At 57.3% G+C, this 19,885-nt stretch overlaps 1 protein-coding gene across 1 annotated transcript; it reads right to left on the bottom strand.

Annotated features, from left to right (window-relative positions):
- Window positions 1-732: 732 nt before the first annotated feature.
- On the bottom strand, window positions 733-11,757 carry LOC144675344 (glyceraldehyde-3-phosphate dehydrogenase 2). Its single transcript, XM_078536176.1, has 7 exons — window positions 11,693-11,757; window positions 11,334-11,430; window positions 10,682-10,788; window positions 5,273-5,363; window positions 3,963-4,081; window positions 2,139-2,220; window positions 733-901 (listed from the first exon to the last, which is right to left on the bottom strand). The coding sequence occupies exons 1-7, from the start codon at window positions 11,719-11,721 to the stop codon at window positions 746-748; spliced, it is 681 nt and encodes a 226-aa protein (XP_078392302.1). The 5' UTR covers window positions 11,722-11,757; the 3' UTR covers window positions 733-745.
- Window positions 11,758-19,885: the final 8,128 nt, after the last annotated feature.

The following is a 19,885-nucleotide window of genomic DNA, read 5'->3' as shown; positions in this document are numbered from 1 at the left end:
CACCTTGACTCCCTCGCCCATCAAAAATCTGTCTAACTCAGCCTTGAATCTGTTCAATGAGCCAGTGTGCACTGCCCCCCGGGTGAAGAGATTCCACAGGTTAATGCCCCCTCATGAGAAGAAGTTCCTCCTGATCTCCGTCTTCAAGGGGAGACCCCTGAATCTGTGCCCCCACGAGGGGAAACGTCCTCTCCGCACCCACCCTGTCCAGCCACCTCAGAATCTGATATGTTTCAATAAGATCGCCTCTCATTCTTCTAAACTCCAATGGACACAGGCCCAACCTGCTCAACCTTACCTCATAAGGCAAACCCCCTTCATCCCAGGAATCAGCCCAGTGAACCTTCTCTGAACTGTCTCCAATGTGAGTCTATCCCTCCCTAAGTAAGGAGACCAGAACTGTCCACAGTGCTCCAGGTGCAGTCTCACCAACACCCTGTACACTTGTAGCAAGACTTCCCTACTTTTATATTCCATCCCCCTCCCAATAAGGACTAACAGTCCACTTGCCTTCCTGATCACTTGCTGCATCTGGATACTAACTTTTCCTGATTCATGTGCCAGGACACCCAGATCCCTCTGCACCGCAGAGTCCTGCAATCTCTCTCCGTTTAGCTGCTTTTCCATGCTCCCTGCCCACGCGCCCAGCCTCACCTTTACCAGCTCTCGAGGGCACTCAAAACAATCCAAAAAACACAACAGAGGGCGGGGGGTCCTCAGCGGGTGGGGCTCAGCTGTTGGTCACCTACCCGTTCAGCTCTGGGATGACTTTGCCCACAGCCTTGGCAGCGCCAGTCGATGCTGGGATGATGTTCTGGTGGGCGCCTCGCCCATCGCGCCAGGCCTTGGCAGAAGGCCCATCCACCGTCTTCTGGGTGGCAGTGTAAGCGTGAACGGTCGTCTGTCATTCGGCAGCAGGACGGAGGAGAGAAAGAAAGATCGATTACGCAGAACCCCCCAACGCCCAACAGGCCATTTGGCCCCTCAAACCCTTCATCCCATCTTCACTGAGCATCACGTTCGGCCCATCTGCTCTGTGCTGGTGTTCCTGCTCCATACCAGCCTCCTCCCACCCCCCCTCTCCATCTCACTCCATCCCCATATCCTTCTATCCCTTTCCCCTTCGTATGTTTATTGTCTTCCCCCTCAAATACATCGACACTATTCACCTCGACCACTCCCTGTGGGAGCGAGTCCCACATTCTCCCCACTCTCTGGGTAAAGAAGTTTCTCCTGAATTCCCCATTGGGTTTATTAGTGACGATCTTATATCGATGGTCCCCCTAGTTCTGATCTATCCTGGTCTAAGAGTGTGCAGGGTTAGGGGGGAGGAGGCAGGAGGATAGAATGAAGTGAGTTGCTCACTCAGAGCTGGTGCTGGCGCAGAGACAATGGGCAGAATGGCCTCCTTCTGCACTGCAACAATTCTGTTGCTTTATCAGATCAATACCGACCACTATCTTAACTCCACCCGCCTCAGTTCTGTCACCCCTTAACCCCCCACCAACCCAACAAAAATCTCTCCATCTCAGCTTTGAAATTTCCAATTGACCCCTCCCAGTCTCGACAGCTTTTTCTGGGTGGGGGGGCGGGGGGGAGAGTTCCAGATTTCCACCCCCACTTTGTGTGAAGATAGTGCTTCCTGACATCACCCCCTGAACGGCCTGGCTCCAATCTGAAGGTTCTGCCCCCTTGTTCTGGTCTCCACCCCACCCACCCCCCAACTAGGGGAAATAGTTTCTCTCGATCGACCCCATTGAATTCTTGAATCACCTTAAACCCCCTCGATTTAGATCACCCCTTAATCTTCGAGACTCGAGGGAATACAAGCCGGGTCCTGTGTAACCTGTCCTCTCACCCAAAGAGTCATCCTCACTTAACTCTGGGCGATAGCACAGGTCCTCTCTGACCTAACCTTCGCTCTCAGTCATCGCCCGGTTGCCTGTGCTCGGTCTGCTTGCAACACCAGTAAGAATGTTGCTCGGATCTGCTCTGCTGTGTTACAACATGAGCTAGCGTGTCTACACAGCCTCCTAGCACCAGCCTCAGGCAGCGACGCCCTCGCAAACTCTTCTGGGGTTGAGTTTTAACTCATCGCGTCGAGTGAAGCAGCGATTGCGGCCCACAGTCAGACCCACCATCAAACCCTCGACAATTCCAAAGTTATCCTCGATGACCTTCGCGAGTGGGGCGAGGCAGTTAGTCGTGCAGGATGCATTGCTGGAGAGAGAAAGAGAGAGAGAGAGAGAAAAGAGAGAGGAGAGAGAAAAGAGTGAGAGAGAGGAGAGAGAAAAGAGAGAGAGAGAGAGAGAAAAGGGAGAGAGAGAAAAGGAAAGAGAGAGAAAAGGAGAGAGAGAGAGAAAAGGAAAGAGAGAGAGAAAAGGAGAGAGAGAGAGAAAAGGAGAGAGAGAGAGAAAAGGAAAGAGAGAGAAAAGGAAAGAGAGAGAAAAGGAAAGAGAGAGAAAAGGAAAGAGAGAGAAAAGGAAAGAGAGAGAAAAGGAAAGAGAGAGAAAAGGAAAGAGAGAGAAAAGGAAAGAGAGAGAAAAGGAGAGAGAGAAAAAAGGAGAGAGAGAAAAAAGGAGAGAGAGAAAAAAGGAGAGAGAGAAAAAAGGAGAGAGAGAAAAAAGGAGAGAGAGAAAAAAGGAGAGAGAAAAAAGGAGAGAGAGAAAAAAGGAGAGAGAGAAAAAAGGAGAGAGAGAAAAAAGGAGAGAGAGAAAAAAGGAGAGAGAGAAAAAAGGAGAGAGAGAAAAAAGGAGAGAGAGAAAAAAGGAGAAAAGAGAGAGGAGAGAGACAAATTGGGGAACATCAGTGTTACAACATCAGAGTCCATCTTGCATCAGTTCCTATTTCAACATCTCCATCTATAAGTTTCCCAGAAACAACTGGAACTGCCCCATTGGCACAGAATCCGCCCTCTCTCTCTCTCTCTCTCTCTCCGCAGACACCCACCCCACCAGCCAGCAGCAAAGAGGAAGCCTCAGGCAGGGAGCTGTCGACACTGGGACCCAGTCCCGCGATGAGCTGGTACATCACCGCGATCTCCAGGGCCAGCTCGGGTACCACCCAGCGTGGGAGGGCCACCCACATAGGCTTCCCAGGCCATCCTGCCCAGGCCCAAGATCTTGGCACCCGTGTCGTGGCTCTCATTCTCTCTCCCCCCGCCAACCCACCCACCCAACCCCACCCACCCAACCCCAACCCCACCCACACCCCCAACCCCACCCACCCCCAACCCTACCCAACCCCAACCCCACCCACCCAACCCCAACCCCACCCAACCCCAACCCCACCCAACCCAACCCACCCAACCCCAACCCCACCCAACCCCACCCAACCCAACCCACCCAACCCCAACCCCACCCAACCCCACCCCAACCCCACCCAACCCCACCCAACCCCAACCCCACCCAACCCCACCCAACCCCAACCCTAACCCCACCCAACCCCAACCCCAACCCCACCCAACCCCAACCCCAACCCCACCCAACCCCAACCCCAACCCCACCCAACCCCAACCCCAACCCCACCCAACCCCAACCCCAACCCCACCCAACCCCAACCCCAACCCCACCCAACCCCAACCCCACCCAACCCCAACCCCAACCCCACCCAACCCCAACCCCAACCCCACCCACCCAACCCCAACCCCACCCAACCCCAGCCCCACCCAACCCCACCCCACCCAACCCCAAGCCCACCCAACCCCACCCACCCCCACCCACCCCCACCCACCCAACCCCACCCAACCCAACCCCAACCCCACCAACCCCAACCCCACCCACCCAACCCCAACCAACCAACCCCCAACCCCCAACCCCACCCACCCAACCCCAACCCCACCCACCCAACCCCCAACCCCACCCCAGTCATCGTCACCCCAAGGGGGTTTGTTGCTGGCCTGACATCCCTCTCCTCCCTTCCCCTTCCCCTCCCCTCCCCTGACCCTCGAGGCAGGTACTCACCTCACGATGCTCATGCTGGATGGGTCATACTTGTCCTCGTTCACCCCCATCACGAACATGGGGGCATCAGGGGAAGGTGCAGTGACCACCACACGCTTTGCTCCGCCCTGCAAGTGTAACTGAAACACAAAAAAAAAGACCCACAGGGACACGCTGACTGGGCACGTCGACAACGGAGGCACATCCTGAGCTCAAAGACCCCCCCCCCACCCCGGAGAAGGCCCAAAGCTCCCCAGGCACAGCCAGCCTTCGCTGAGTGGAGCAGTGGTAATGTCGCTGGACTATAACCAGGAGGCCCAGGCTAACACCCTGGGGACACGGGTTTAAAACCCACCCCGTTCGCTGGCGGAATTTAAATTCAGCCAATAAATCTGGAATTGAGAGCGAATCTCAGTCACGGTGACCATGAAACTATCATCGATTGTTGTAAAACCCCCATCTGGTTCATTCATGCCCCTTTAGGGAGGGAAATCTGCCCGTCCTTACCCGGTCTGGCCTACATGTGACTCCAGACCCCACACAGCCATGTGGTTGACTCTTAACTGCCCCCCTCTGAGATGGCCTAGCCAGCCCTCTCAGTTCAAGGGCAATTAGGGATGGGCAACAAAGGTTGGCCTAGCCAGCGACGCCCACACCCCCATTAAAGTTTAAAAAGGGAAGATAAATCTACCACGGGAGTGCCCCCGGCCAGTATCTCAAACTCCCTGCTCTGCTCAAAGGCCCAATAGTGAACCTTCAAGGGAAGGGTGCAGATCTCCAGACTCCACTCAGCAACTCATGGTCAGCTTTGCAGTTTGAGCCTTCACAGGCACCATCCTTGGCCTCAGTACCAATGTGTGCGTGCATACGGGCAGCACTCAACTCAGCCTTGTGGGCATCTACGCATCTACCTCTGGTCCACCCTGTAACAAACATACCCCATTGTTACTCACAGTAATGTGGAACAGGCTCGAGGGGGCTAGAATAGGGCCTCCTCCTGTTCCTGTGTAACAGGCTCGAGGGGGCTGAATGGGCCTCCTCCTGTTCCTGTGTAACAGACTTGAAGGGGCTGAATGGGCCTCCTCCTGTTCCTGTGTAACAGACTTGAAGGGGCTGAATGGGCCTCCTCCTGTTCCTGTGTAACAGACTTGAAGGGGCTGAATGGACCCCTTCCCGGTCCTCATATCTGTCTATTGGGAGGCAATCACTACCAAAACCCCTGTCAGGTTTCAGTCTCCTCCCACCACCCCCCCGCCCACCGAAAGCCCTTGCTCTTGCCCCAGCTCCCCCCCACCACCCCACAGTTGTCGGCAGACAGGTGACCAACTTACCGAAGCTTTCTCCACAGTCAGGAACACACCGGTGGATTCCACAATGTACAGAGCTCCAGAGTCTCCCCAGGGAATTTCAGCTGGTTTCATACTGCAGGAAGACAGAGGCCAGAGAAATAAACACGTGGACTAAATTCAGGCATTTCCCTCTCCTCCCAGTCACCGTCACCAGGTTGTGATGAACTATCGAGGACAGTACGCGTGACTAAGTGGTCGATGGGAAGTTCCCTTCACAATTTCGAAATGGAAATGATGACTTTGCAACATAAACCAACTGGTAAAATTTTAAAGTGGATGCAGGAACAGAGAGACCTGGAGGTATATGTATACTAAGGAATATATATTTTTTTATTTCTGTTGGATTGCTGTAAATTGCATATCTTTTAAGTTCTGTTGGATTCTGTGGATTAGAATGACATTGGCTGCAGGTTGAAAGGCAAGTCCATTGGAACAGGATGAGATACATATACACACAATGTTGCAGTCCTGGAACAGAGTGTGCCGTGAAAGACAGGATGGTGCTGGTAAGGAGCCCTGGACCAAGGGAGCTGCCTGACAACAGTATTTTCATTGGCTCCTGACCAGGCGACCAGGGTTTTGTGTGGTAGCAGAGAGCTCCTGGAAAACATTTAAAATCTCTCTTCCTCACATCTCTGTAGCTCTGAAAACCCCTGTCACCGTTAAGAGACACTGAAAGGCAAGTCCTCACCAGTGAACTAAAGACTGAAAGTGCTGGAAGGGCACCTCGTGTCATCAATAAAGGAAAGGAATCTGGAAGACATCGATCAAAGTCAACCCATCGAACCCTGTACCCCAGGATTGGTGCTATTGAACTGTTTTATCCCACCCTTAAAACCCATGTTTCTGTGTGTCTTTAATATTTATATATTTAGGGATTTAAGGAGGTGGAGTTTAGGTTATAGAGTTAGAAATTAGCAGTTCATATTTCTTTCTATTGCCACTGATTAAAGACAATTTGTTCAATAAACGGTTATTTACTTGTTCAGTTTACAAACCCGGTGCTCGTATTCCGTTAAGCTAAATTAAACGGGTAGGTGGGATTGGGACAATCTGGAGGTTCGATCAAACTTTTCACATTTCTCAGCTCAGGAAGCAATGGAGATCAATATTACAGCGCAATATCCCCACTGAGTCATGACAAGCGCAATTAAAGACAACAGCACAAGCTGAGGAGGTTAAAAATAAGGGACATGGGATCCTTGATTTTATAAAGAAAGGAATAGAGTACAAAATTAGGGATGTTATGTTAAACCCTTTATTATTCACTGCTCACCTCTCAGTTGGAGGTTCATGTCCAATTCCAAGCCCTGCGCACACTTTGGGAAGGATGTCAGGGCCTTGGAGGGGGAGGGAGATTTACTGGGACGGTTCCCAGGGGATGAGGGAGTTCAGTCCGTGTGGAGGGACTGGGAGAAGCTGGGATCGTTCCCCTCGGAGCGGAGAAGGTTAAGGGGGAGATTGAATCGGGGCGTTCAACATCAGGAGGGGGGTTTGGATAGAGTCGATGAGGAGAAAGTGTTTCCAGTGGGCAGGAGGGTCGGTAACCAGAGGGGACACAGATTGAAGAGAATCGGGGGAAAAGAACCAGAGGGGAGGAGATGAGGAGGATTTTGTTTTACACACAGCGAGTTGTTGTGATCTGGAAGGCGCTGCCTGAAAGGGCGGTGGAAGCAGATTCAATAGGAACTTTCAAAAAGGGGGAATCGGAGAAATACTCGAAGGGGAAAAATTTGCAGGTCTGTGGGGGACAGAGCAGGGAAGGGGAGAGAGGGGACTAATGGGATAGATCTGTCAAAGAGCTAGCACAGGCACAATGGGCTGAATGGCCTCATCCTGCACTGGCCAGTTCCATGACACGATGGCCCTAAGTTGGTCTTCAGCGTCGCTCACACTCCTTGGACTTCCTCCCAAGCGACTGGCGGCTTTTCGGGAGGTAGGGATGGGTCCTTGTGACAGGGATGGAGGGCACAGCTTGGGGGGAGAGTTTGGGTTTCACTCATTCATCAGCAGCTGCCTAGATAAGCAAATCACGGAGAGAGACAGAGAGACAGACAGACAGACACAGAGACAGACAGACACAGAGACAGACAGACACAGAGACAGACAGACACAGAGACAGACAGACACAGAGACAGACAGACACAGAGACAGACAGACACAGAGACAGACAGACACAGAGACAGACAGACACAGAGACAGACAGACACAGAGACAGACAGACACAGAGACAGACACACTCTATTGGAATGACCTTCGTGCCCTTCAGCTGAGCCGTTCATGGATCAAAGGCTAATTTTAGAACAGAAAATAATAATGATCTCTCCTTTGTTCTGTTTAGGGCACAGCAGTCACACCTCACCCGTTGTGAGTCTCCCCCCAGGCCAGGGAGTGTCAGTGGCTGTAATTAGTTTATACAGAAAGATTTTCCAAAGCGATTTTCACAACCCCGGGACATTCAGAGGAGAATCAGTCATTGGATTGTACAGATTGAAAAAAAAAGCTCTTACAACGTAGGAAACAACACAGCCGAATGTGCTAGCAGCGAGCTCCCGGCGAACAGTAATAACTCCACTCATCTGTGTCTGCTCCCCACCCAACGCTCCTCCTCACCCCGCCACCCCCACCCCACAACGCTCCTCCTCCTCACCCCGCCACCCCCACCCCACAACGCTCCTCCTCCTCACCCCGCCACCCCAAGGTGGTTTGAATACTAATAGCAAACGTGATAACGACCCAGACTGTGGGATCTTCCCGCCCGCAAATTGGCTCCCGGGTTTCCTACATGACAAGCTTGACCACATTTCATCAACAAAGTCCTTCAGCGATGCCCGATGCTCTGTCAGTCAGTCAGTCATTCCGGCACAGTGAGGCCATTCAGCCCATCGAGTCTGTGCCATCTCTCTGCAGAGCAATCCAGTCAGTCCCATTCCCCCCCTGCCCCCGCTCTATCCCCGTATCCCTGCGAGTTTATTTCCCTCAAGTGTCCGTCCAATTTCCTTTTGAAATCGCCCATCGTCTCCGCTCCCACCATCCTCGTAGGCAGCGAGTTCCAGCTCCTTACCACTCGCTGTGTAAAAAAGTTCCTCCTCACATCACCCCCCCTGCCCAAAACCTTCAATCTGTGTCCCCCAGTCCTTGGTACCATCAGCTAATGGCAACAGCTTCTCTTTGTCTACCTGATCTAAACCCGTCTAAACTCGATCAGATCCCCCCGCCTCCTCAATCTCCTTTGCCCCGAGGAGAACAACCCCAGCTTCTCCGACCCAACCTTGTGGCTAAAATCCCTCGTCCCGGGACCCATTCTGGTCAATCTCCCCCCGCCCACCCTCTCAAGGACCCTCACGTCCTCCCCAAAAAGTGAGGGTGACCAGAACTGGACACAGCATTGGCTCTCCCTGTGACTTTAACCAGGCTTTGGACCGGAGGTGGCGAAAGGAGCTGGGAATTCTGTCGCTTTCCTACCCCCCCAACCCCAACCCCAACCCCAACCCCCGACCCCCACACCACATCCCACCCCAACCCCCACCCCACGGCGACTGAGAACAGGCTGCCATGGCAACTAAAAACCCCCCGTCCTCAGGACAGGGGGCATCTCGCCTCCCCCGGTGACAGGTGGTGGGTGGGTGGGGAAGAGGGGTCAAAGTTCTCTCACTCAAAAAGCTACCACAGGAGTTTTCCCACAATGAAGCCTTTGGGTGCACAACACAGAGACAGACAAAGAAAAAACAGGGAGGTTGCTCAGTTGCCGTGACGACCAAACTCCCAGGAATGCCGAGGCCTCATCGGAGCCAGACACACAAAAAACGGATTAAAATCCGCTTCAGTGAACAAGAGAAAAGCCTGGAGCGGCGGTTGGGGGAGGGGGAGGGAGGTTGGGGGGGGAGGTGTCCCCCTCGGGCGATGAGCGACTCTGTGCAGAAATCCGGAGGGAATGTCATTCGTCAGCCGCTCGCTCTCTCCCAGTCTGAAGGTCGGAGCGCCCAATCGGAGCTCAGAGCAACTAAATCCTCCCTCAGACATGGCCTGGGGCCGGGGGGAGGGGAGGCGAGCGAGAAACGGGACAAACAGACAAACAAATAATTGGCCGTGAGGTTAAGAGGGAGGGTGAAAGCCTGCGGCAAGGTGCAGAGAGATTGGTCGGGGTGGGTGGGTGGGTGGGTGAGGGCAGGGTAGAGTAGGGCTGCCTACTCTTGTTTATTGTTTGATGAGAGATACTCGGTAGAATTGGTTTCTCCAGAACGCGTTTTGCCAAAGTGTGGGGGAAGGCATTTCGGTGGGGGTGGTGGGGGGCAAACAAGGCAAGTGAACCGACAATAAATGGTCGGGGGGTGAGAAGCGACAGAGGGACCCCGGGTGTCACACGGACGAGGAGCAGGAGCCTGCCCCCCCACCCCCCGTTCAATAAGGCCGATCGGATTGTAAACCTCAACCCCGCCTCCTCGCCCTCCCCACGATAACCCTTCACCCACCCCCCCAACCCCGGTTAATCAAGGATCCGTCTGCACAGAAAGAGTCCACGCCCGCAGATCGCGGGGGGGGTGGTGACCGGACAGTGAGATCACACAGCACCGAGTGGGCAGTTTCCTTTATTGTCCAAGGCCTCAAGAGTACAGGAGCTGGGAACTGTATAAAACGCTAGTTGGGCCACAGCTAGAGTACTGCCTCGTCTGTTAAAGTACACACACGGTGAAGGAGGAAGGCCGGATACTGGGTCTCACTCGAAGCCTGGAGATCTCCATACGCACCGCAGACAGAATGCGACAGCGCCAGAAAAGGGGGCAGAGGATGTCGCCGGGACTTGGGGATTTTTGGCAACGAGGAACGGTTGGGACACGCCGGGGGTGGGTGGGGGGGGGTCACCTCCTCGGGACAAGAGGCAGCCGAGGGGAGATTTGGTCAAAGTGCGTAAAACGAGGAGGGGATTGGTGTCGTGGATTTCGGAGGAGCTATTTCTGTCGGGGGTGGGGGGGGTTAAATGAAAACAGGGAGGGTGGGGGTCAGAGTTGAAAGAATGAGGTGGGGGGGGTGGGGGAGGGGGGGCAGGTGGTTTGGAACTCACTGCCTGGCAGGAGGGAGGAGGGGCTGAAGAGGCAGGAACCCTCATCGTAGTTTTTTTAAAAAAAAAGTACTCGCTTGAAGCGTGGTGAGGTGCAGGGTTAACAGCGACCCAGCGCAGGGCGGCGGGGATTAGGCCGAGTGGGTCCTCGCTGACTGGCAAAGACGCCAATGGGCCAATTGGACTCCGGACGGATTTGCCAGGGATTCGGTTCCCCCCCCACTCCAGAGACTTCAGCCAGCCCCGAGGGAGTGCCGCCTTGCCGGAGGGAGGGCAGGAATCCAGTTCTTCTCCCCCACCCCCTCCTCCTCCTCCCCCCGCCGATTACTTACCACTGGAAGACTGAAATCGGGTGCCCGTCCACCACCAGCTTCCCATCCTCCGCTTCGACCTCTCCACGGTAACGGCCGTGAGTTGAGTCGTATTTGAACATGTAGGCCTGGGGAGGAGAACCCACCCGTCAGATCAGCATCAACGGCAAACACGAGGCGAACGGGCAACAACGCTCCCCGCCGGGACTTAACCTCCCCACACCCCCCCCGCCAAAATCGAGAGCCCCAAGGTGCCCCTGGCACACGGTCTAACCCCCAGAGTCACGGGGTTGGGTGGGCACTGAATCGGGGGGAGGGGGGCGTCTCTGGGATTGGGATGCGGAGGGCGTGGGGTAATCCAAACGCCCCCTTTCGCCACCGGCCGCCAGCGAGTCAGATCCACCCGGCACCGCCCAGGCGTAAAGGCCATCGGCCAACTGGGCCTCCTGCGAGAGACCGAGCAAAGGGGCCAACTGCAAGGCCAACGCTTCTGGAACATTCCACGGGGGCCTTAGCAACAGGCCGCCAAGTGAAACTGGCCGAACTCCCAGGGGGGAGATGGCGTCGCGACAACTCTTTGGACGCCATGTGACCTTTCGCCTCCCAACGTACCAAATCCCCCCCCACCCGTACAAGACCGGACCCCCTCTCTCTCTCTCTCTCTCTCTCTCACCATGTAGTTCAGATCAATGAAGGGGTCATTGATGGCCACCACACGAATTCCCTTGTCAAGACAGGCCCGCAAGACCAACCGTCCGATGCGGCCAAAGCTGTAAAGACACACAAAAGACGGCCAAGTGACCAACGAGCAAATCAGCAACGCACTCTGAACTTTAAACCCTAACCCACAGAACACACAACCCAACAGGGGGATGTTTACAATAATGAACGGCTTGCGATGGATAGACGTGGCTAATTGGATAGACCTGTCAAAGAGCCGGAACAGGAACGATGGGCTGAATGGCCTCCCCTTGAGCTGTGTTATGCTCCTTTACATTGGGGTCTTCAAACAGTTTGACTTTCAACACTTACCCATTAATTCCAACTGCCAGTTCTCCCATTGTGGTTCGCAAAGTGATTCAGATAAATCTGGAAGAGAAGCCAAAGGATTTTTTTTAAGGGTTAATTAGACATTCGGGGAAGACCAGTCCGATAATTAATTCCCATTTCTACCGTTCCTCATCTCCGGGCTTCCAGAGACACCCAGAATCCAGCCTTCCTACTCCTAATGGGTGCCTAATAGACAATACAGCCTCTACCCAAATACAACAGCCCTGCATTGATATAGCACCTTTACTGTAATGAAGGTTTGGAGGAGCGAGAGCAAGAGAGGTTCAGGGAGGGAATTCCCAGAGCTCAGGGCCCAGGGTACCCCCCCAGGCAGCTGAAGGCACGGCCGCCAGTGGCGGAACGATGGGGAAAATCGGGGGATGGTCAAGAGGCCGGGAATCGGAGGAGCGCAGAGATCTCGGAGGTTCCCTTCTATGGAGGTCGTGAAAGTGGGGGAGGGGGAGGAGGTTCCTGAGGTGGTGGGGGGGTGGGGGATGTGTGCTGGAGGAGGGGAGAGAGGGGGAGGAGGTTCCTGAGGTGGTGGAGAGGTGGTGTGTGCTGGAGGAGGGGGGAGGGGGAGTGGTTGGGGTCTGGAATGCACGGCCTGGAAGTGTGGAGGAGGCAGGTTCCATCCAGGCATTCGAGAGGGCAGTGGATGATTATTTGTACGGAAACAATGTGCAGGGGGACAGGGAAAAGGCAGGGCAATGGCACTAGGTCATAATGCTCATTTGGAGAGCAGGTGCAGACATGATGGGCCGAATGGCCTCCTTATGCAATGTAACAAGCCCATGATTCTGAGACCCCATAAGATGTAGGAGCAGAAGTAGACCATTCGGCCCATCGAGTCTGCTCTGCCCTTCATTGAGATCATGGCTGATCTGATAATCCTCAACTCCACTTTCCTGCCTTTTCCCCCTAACCCTCGATTCCGTGATTGATTAAAAACCTGTCTATCTCCCACCCTGAATATACCTAGCGACCCAGCCTCTCCAGTAAAGAATTCCACACATTTACCACCCTCTGAGAGAAGAAATTCCTCCTCATCTCCATTTTAAATGGGTGACCTCCTTACTCTGAGATTATGCCCTCTGGCCCTCGACAGGGGGGAGAGAGAGGGTGGAGGGGGGGGAGGGGGGGGGGGTAGAGAGAGAGAGAGAGAGAGAGAGGGGGAGGGAGGGAGGGAGAGAGAGAGAGGGAGGGAGGGAGGGAGGGAGGGAGAGAGAGGGAGGGAGGGAGGGAGGGAGAGAGAGAGAGGGAGGAGGGGGGAGAGAGAGATAGAGAGGGAGGGGGGGAGAGAGAGAGAGAGAGAGAGGAGGGAGGGAGGGAGAGAGGCAGAGAGGGAGAGAGGGAGAGAGGGAGAGAGAGGGAGAGAGAGGGAGAGAGAGGGAGGTCAGAAGGTCAGAGGACATGCTGCCATTTTGCTTGTGACTGCTGCTGTTCACAAAATGCCGGATGAGAGAGAGAGGGAGGGAGAGAGAGAGAGAGGGAGAGGGAGAGAGAATGATTCAGCAGGAGGAGGAGATGCTTTGCTGCAATGTCATCGCTGAGCAGCAGGTACAGTCAGTGGAACAAGGTCAGCTCCCTTGTGGTTTTAACCCTGGCGAAACAGGCAGGATCTCATTGAACTAAAGGGGAGAGGGGTTGGGGGATTCGCTGCACGCACCTTTTCCCCTTTTCTTTTTCATTTCCTTAAAAAAAAGAATGACGCAATTCACAGGCAATTATCGTGCCGCTGTTTGTGGGATCTTGCTGTGCGCAGGTTGGCTGCCGCATTTCCTGCATTTTAACCACAGGGACCTCGCCTGAAATAAATCCCCCTGCTGGTTGGTGCTGTGCTGGGGAGGTGCCCAACGCGCTGGAGAAATGCAAACCTTCCTCAAAGGAGCGGAGGTAAAATTCCTCGGGGTGGGGAGAGGGGCTCTGCTGTAAACCACAGGGAAACGGGGACCAGACAAGCAAGAAAACAACGTCCAGGCTGACTGCCTTACTGCAGCAGCTCGGGTATAAGTGAAACAGAAACAGGATTAAACTGGGGCAGAAACAGACAGAGACACACACACACACAGAGACAGAGACAGAGACACAGACAGAGACAGAGACACACACACACACAGAGACAGAGACAGAGACACACACACAGAGACAGAGACAGAGACACACACACAGACAGAGACAGAGGCACACACACAGACAGAGACAGAGGCACACACACAGACAGAGACAGAGGCACACACACAGACAGAGACAGAAGCACACACACAGACAGAGACAGAGGCACACACACACACACACACAGACAGGGGCAGACAGAGAGAGGCAGAGACACACACACAGACAGACAGAGACAGAGACACACACACAGACAGACAGAGACAGAGAGAGACAGAGACACACACACAGACAGACAGAGACAGAGAGAGACAGAGACACACACACAGAGACAGAGACCACACACAGACAGACAGAGACAGAGGCACACACACAGACAGACAGAGACAGAGGCACACACACAGACAGACAGAGACAGAGAGAGACAGAGACACACACACAGAGACAGAGACAGAGACACACACACACAGACAGAGAGACAGAGACACACACAGACAGAGGCAGACAGAGAGAGACAGAGACACACACAGAGGCAGAGACACACAGACAGAGGCAGACAGAGAGAGACAGAGACACACACAGACAGAGGCAGACAGACAGAGACAGAGGTACACACAGACAGAGGCAGACAGAGAGAGACAGAGACACACACAGACAGAGGCAGACAGACAGAGACAGAGGTACACACAGACAGAGGCAGACAGAGAGAGACAGAGACACACACAGGCAGAGGCAGACAGAGAGAGACAGAGGTACACACACAGACAGAGAGAGACAGAGGCACACACACAGACAGACAGAGACAGAGGCACACACACAGACAGAGGCACACACACACACACAGACAGAGACAGAGGCACACACACACAGACAGAGACAGAGGCACACACACACACACACACACACACACACACAGAGACAGAGGCACACACACACACAGACAGAGACAGAGGCACACACACACACACACACACACAGAGACAGAGGCAGACACACACACAGGCAGAGACAGAGACACACACACAGGCAGAGACAGAGACACACACAGACAGACAGAGAGAGGGACACACACACAGACAGACAGAGACAGAGACACACACACAGACAGACAGAGACAGAGACACAGGCAGACAGAGACAGAGATACAGAGACACAGGCAGAGGCAGCACAAAACCCAACGGTCGATTTGTCGATTGATGAAGTGATGATTTTGTGCGGTGTGAGTGCTGCAGTTGGGTGTATGATTTAAACAGCAGCTGACAAACAGGCAGGAAGAGCAGTTACCCACACCCAGAGGGCCAGGCACAGTGAACTTTGCAATTGAAAAAGAAGAAGAAGATGGGGCAATGGAGCAGAGGTCACAGGTTCCCCGTGTTCGGACACGGAGACGGGGGAAGGTGGAGACAGCTTCAATCATTCCTGGCCCATTCTCTGCGTCAGTTCAACCCAGAGGACACAGAGTGAGAGCCACCCCCATGTCCCCCACCCATACCACCCCCACCCCCACCCCAAAAAAATCTCTGGCCAGCCCCGAATGATACCCCCATACCCACCCTCCCACCCCCAGAATAAACCATCATGTGCCCCCACCCCACTGCCTCCCCAAGGACATCCCTGCGGTGGTTTGGAGAGAGGTAAAGACGCCTATAAACGCGGCACAGACACAGATACTGGGAGTCGGATGCAGAGTGTGGGATTGTTTCTAGTGATGAATACTTCTTGGGTGAGGGTGGGGGTGGGGGAGAGAGGGGGAGAAGAGGAACAGTCTGCGGGAACTGACACCCCACTCTCCACCCAAATATATCGGCCGTTCCTTCACCGTCGCTGGGTCCGAATCCTGGAACTCCCTCCCTAACAGCGCCGTGGGTGTACCTGCACCGCACGGGGACTGCAGCGGCTCAAGAAGGCAGCTCACCCACCACCACCCCCTTCTCAAGGGGCAATTAGGGGAGGGGGCAATAAATGCTGGGCCCAGCCAGCGACGCCCACATCCCGTGAATGAATAAAAAAGACACCATCGACGGACAGACAGACACAGAGCGCCAACCCATCCAGAAACAATTCGCCTCAAGGGCGAATTTCACAACAGAAATTTCAGCATGTAGCCCACTGCAGGGATCAGGGACATCCTACAGTATTCGCTTTTAAACCATTAATCAGAGGGTTAGAACTGGTTAAATCATCACACGTTCACCTCAGGCTCTGCAGGGGTTACGGGGGGTGGGGGGAGGGGAGGGGGGGAAAGAGCAGGACAGGGGAGTGCGGCTTAAGTGCACAACTCCTTCAAAGAGCCAGCACAGGTTTGATGGGCTGAATGGTCACCCCTCCCTGCGCTGCACTGTCGCGTTTGCCCAGGAAACACCAAAGACAGGCTGCGGGGAGACAGGTTTCGAATCGACGGTCTCGGCAATTCCGCAAAGGCGGCACAGGGATGAAAGATTAATTTCCGCGATTAGCCGCGTGACACGGCCGGGGGGAAGGTGGGGGGGATGGATGGATGGGGTAGGTCACCTCTACTCCGCAGAGGGTATTTGGATTACAAACTGACCCAGATACTCATCTTACAGGACAGATGTCGCATCCCCATCTCTCTCTCTCTCTCTCTCTCTCTCTCTGTATTCAGGGTGTGGAGGGAGGGAGCGGAGATACAGACAGACAGAGAGAGAGAGAGAGAGAGAGAGAGAGATGGGAAACGAGAGGGAGAGGGGAATGGGGAATTGCGTCTGCACAGCTGCACTTTCCACAATACCCAGCGTCTCGATATTTATGGTCCATCTGCAGGAGGATCAATGCTGCAGAATTTAATCTGCAGATTTACACAGGTTATAAATATCCACCAGAAATCTCCGCACTTCATCCCTTCCCTGCACCACTGCCCCCAGTACCCACTGCACCCTCCCTCATCACCCAGGCTCACCCTCCCTCATCGCCCAGGCTCACCCTCCCTCCCTCCCTCCCTCATCGCCCAGGCTCACCCTCCCTCCCTCCCTCCCTCATCGCCCAGGCTCACCCTCCCCCATCGCCCAGGCTCACCCTCCCTCCCTCCCTCATCGCCCAGGCTCACCCTCCCTCATCGCCCAGGCTCACCCTCCCTCATCGCCCAGGCTCACCCTCCCTCATCGCCCAGGCTCACCCTCCCTCCCTCCCTCATCGCCCAGGCTCACCCTCCCTCCCTCCCCCATCGCCCAGGCTCACCCTCCCTCCCTCCCTCATCGCCCAGGCTCACCCTCCCCCATCGCCCAGTCTCACCCTCCCCCATCGCCCAGTCTCACCCTCCCTCATCGCCCAGGCTCACCCTCCCTCCCTCCCTCATCGCCCAGGCTCACCCTCCCTCCCTCCCTCATCGCACCCTCCCTCATCGCCCAGGCTCACCCTCCCCCATCACCCAGTCTCACCCTCCCTCCCTCCCTCATCGCCCAGCCTCACCCTCCCTCCCTCATCGCCCAGCCTCACCCTCCCTCCCTCATCGCCCAGGCTCACCCTCCCTCATCGCCCAGGCTCACCCTCCCTCATCGCCCAGGCTCACCCTCCCTCCCTCCCTCATCGCCCAGGCTCACCCTCCCTCATCGCCCAGGCTCACCCTCCCTCATCGCCCAGGCTCACCCTCCCTCATCGCCCAGGCTCACCCTCCCTCCCTCCCTCATCGCCCAGGCTCACCCTCCCTCATCGCCCAGGCTCACCCTCCCTCCCTCCCTCATCGCCCAGGCTCACCCTCCCTCATCGCCCAGGCTCACCCTCCCTCATCGCCCAGGCCCACCCTCCCTCATCGCCCAGGCTCACCCTCCCTCATCGCCCAGGCTCACCCTCCCTCCCTCATCACCCAGGTTCACCCTCCCTCCCTCCCTCATCGCCCAGTCTGTTCCCCAGCCCCCAACCTCTCTCCCTCTCTGTGCCCCAGCCCCCCCACTCTCTCTCTCTGTCTGTCTCTGTGCACCAGCCCCCTCTCTCTCTCTCTCTGTCTGTCTCTGTGCACCAGCCCCCTCTCTCTCTCTCTCTGTCTGTCTCTGTGCACCAGCCCCCTCTCTCTCTCTCTCTCTCTGTTCCCCAGCCCCCCTCTCTCTCTCTCTGTCCCTCTGCTCCCCAGCCCCCTCCCTCCCTCCGCTCCCCCTCCCTCCCTCTGCTACCCCCACCTCCCTCCCTCTGCTCCCCAGCCCCCCTCCCTCCCTCTGCTCCCCAGCCCCCCTCCCTCCCTCTGCTCCCCAGCCCCCCTCCCTCCCTCTGCTCCCCAGCCACCCCCCCCTCTGCTCCCCAGCCCCCCCCTCTCTCTGTTCCCCAGCACCCCCCCTCTCTCTGTTCCCCCTCCATTACCCCCCTCTCTCCCCCTCCATTCCCCCCCTCTCTCCCCCTCCATTCCCCCCCTCTCTCCCCCTCCATTCCCCCCCTCTCCCCCTCCATTCCCCCCCTCTCTCCCCCTCCATTCCCCCCCTCTCTCCCCCTCCATTCCCCACTCCATTCCCCCCCCACTCCATTCCCCCCCCCTCATTTCCCCCCCACTCCATTCCCCCCCCATTTCCCCCCCCCTCCACTCTCTCTAGCCTCTCCCCACTCCCCGACCTCGCTCCGCTCCCCCCGACCTCGCTCCGCTCCCCCCGACCTCGCCGTCCTCGCTCCGCTCCCCCCGACCTCGCTCCGCTCCCCCCGACCTCGCCGTCCTCGCTCCGCTCCCCCCGACCTCGCCGTCCTCGCCCCGCTCCCCCTGACCTCGCCGTCCTCGCCCCGCTCCCCCCGACCTCGCCGTCCTCGCTCCGCTCCCCCTGACCTCGCCGTCCTCGCCCCGCTCCCCCTGACCTCGCCATCCTCGCCCCGCGCCCCCTGACCTCGCCCCGCTCCCCCTGACCTCGCCATCCTCGCCCCGCTCCCCCTGACCTCGCCATCCTCGCCCCGCGCCCCCTGACCTCGCCCCGCTCCCCCTGACCTCGCCATCCTCGCCCCGCGCCCCCTGACCTCGCCCCGCTCCCCCTGACCTCGCCCCGCTCCCCCTGACCTCGCCATCCTCGCCCCGCTCCCCCTGACCTCGCCATCCTCGCCCCGCTCCCCCTGACCTCGCCATCCTCGCCCCGCGCCCCCTGACCTCGCCCCGCTCCCCCTGACCTCGCCATCCTCGCCCCGCTCCCCCTGACCTCGCCATCCTCGCCCCGCGCCCCCTGACCTCGCCCCGCTCCCCCTGACCTCGCCATCCTCGCCCCGCTCCCCCTGACCTCGCCATCCTCCCCCTGACCTCGCCATCCTCGCCATCCTCCCCCTGACCTCGCCATCCTCGCCCCGCTCCCCCTGATCTCGCCATCCTCGCCCCGCTCCCCCTGACCTCGCCATCCTCGCCCCGCTCCCCCTGACCTCGCCATCCTCGCCCCACGCCCCCTGACCTCGCCCCGCTCCCCCTGACCTCGCCATCCTCGCCCCACTCCCCCTGACCTCGCCATCCTCACCCCGCGCCCCCTGACCTCGCCCCGCTCCCCCTGACCTCGCCATCCTCGCCCCGCTCCCCCTGACCTCGCCATCCTCGCCCCGCGCCCCCTGACCTCGCCCCGCGCCCCCTGACCTCGCCCCGCTCCCCCGACCTCGCCATCCTCGCCCCGCGCCCCCTGACCTCGCCATCCTCGCCCCGCGCCCCCTGACCTCGCCATCCTCACCCCGCTCCCCCTGACCTCGCCATCCTCGCCCCGCTCCCCCTGACCTCGCCATCCTCCCCCTGACCTCGCCATCCTCGCCCCGCTCCCCCTGACCTCGCCATCCTCCCCCTGACCTCGCCATCCTCGCCCCTCGCCCCGCTCCCCCTGACCTCGCCATCCTCGCCCCGCGCCCCCTGACCTCGCCCCGCTCCCCCTGACCTCGCCATCCTCGCCCCGCTCCCCCTGACCTCGCCATCCTCGCCCCGCGCCCCCTGACCTCGCCCCGTTCCCCCTGACCTCGCCATCCTCGCCCCGCGCCCCCTGACCTCGCCCCGCTCCCCCTGACCTCGCCATCCTCGCCCCGCTCCCCCTGACCTCGCCATCCTCGCCCCGCGCCCCCTGACCTCGCCCCGTTCCCCCTGACCTCGCCATCCTCGCCCCGCGCCCCCTGACC

Source organism: Cetorhinus maximus, unplaced genomic scaffold (genome assembly GCF_964194155.1).
Source record: "Cetorhinus maximus unplaced genomic scaffold, sCetMax3.hap1.1 HAP1_SCAFFOLD_959, whole genome shotgun sequence".
In the NCBI taxonomy this organism is placed as follows: domain Eukaryota; kingdom Metazoa; phylum Chordata; class Chondrichthyes; order Lamniformes; family Cetorhinidae; genus Cetorhinus; species Cetorhinus maximus.
Note: the sequence above shows the minus strand (reverse complement) of the source record. Positions and strands in the feature narration are given on the sequence as shown.

Excerpts from the sequence above, each read along its gene's own strand:
- LOC144675344 (XM_078536176.1), bottom strand. The coding sequence starts at position 11,721 with ATGGGAGAACTGGCAGTTGGAATTAATGG. Across the intron at positions 4,082-5,272 it reads TGACTGTGGAGAAAGCTTCG|TTACACTTGCAGGGCGGAGC; the intron begins GTAAGTTGGTCA and ends TTTGTGTTTCAG. Across the intron at positions 902-2,138 it reads GAATTGTCGAGGGTTTGATG|ACGACCGTTCACGCTTACAC; the intron begins GTGGGTCTGACT and ends GCCGAATGACAG.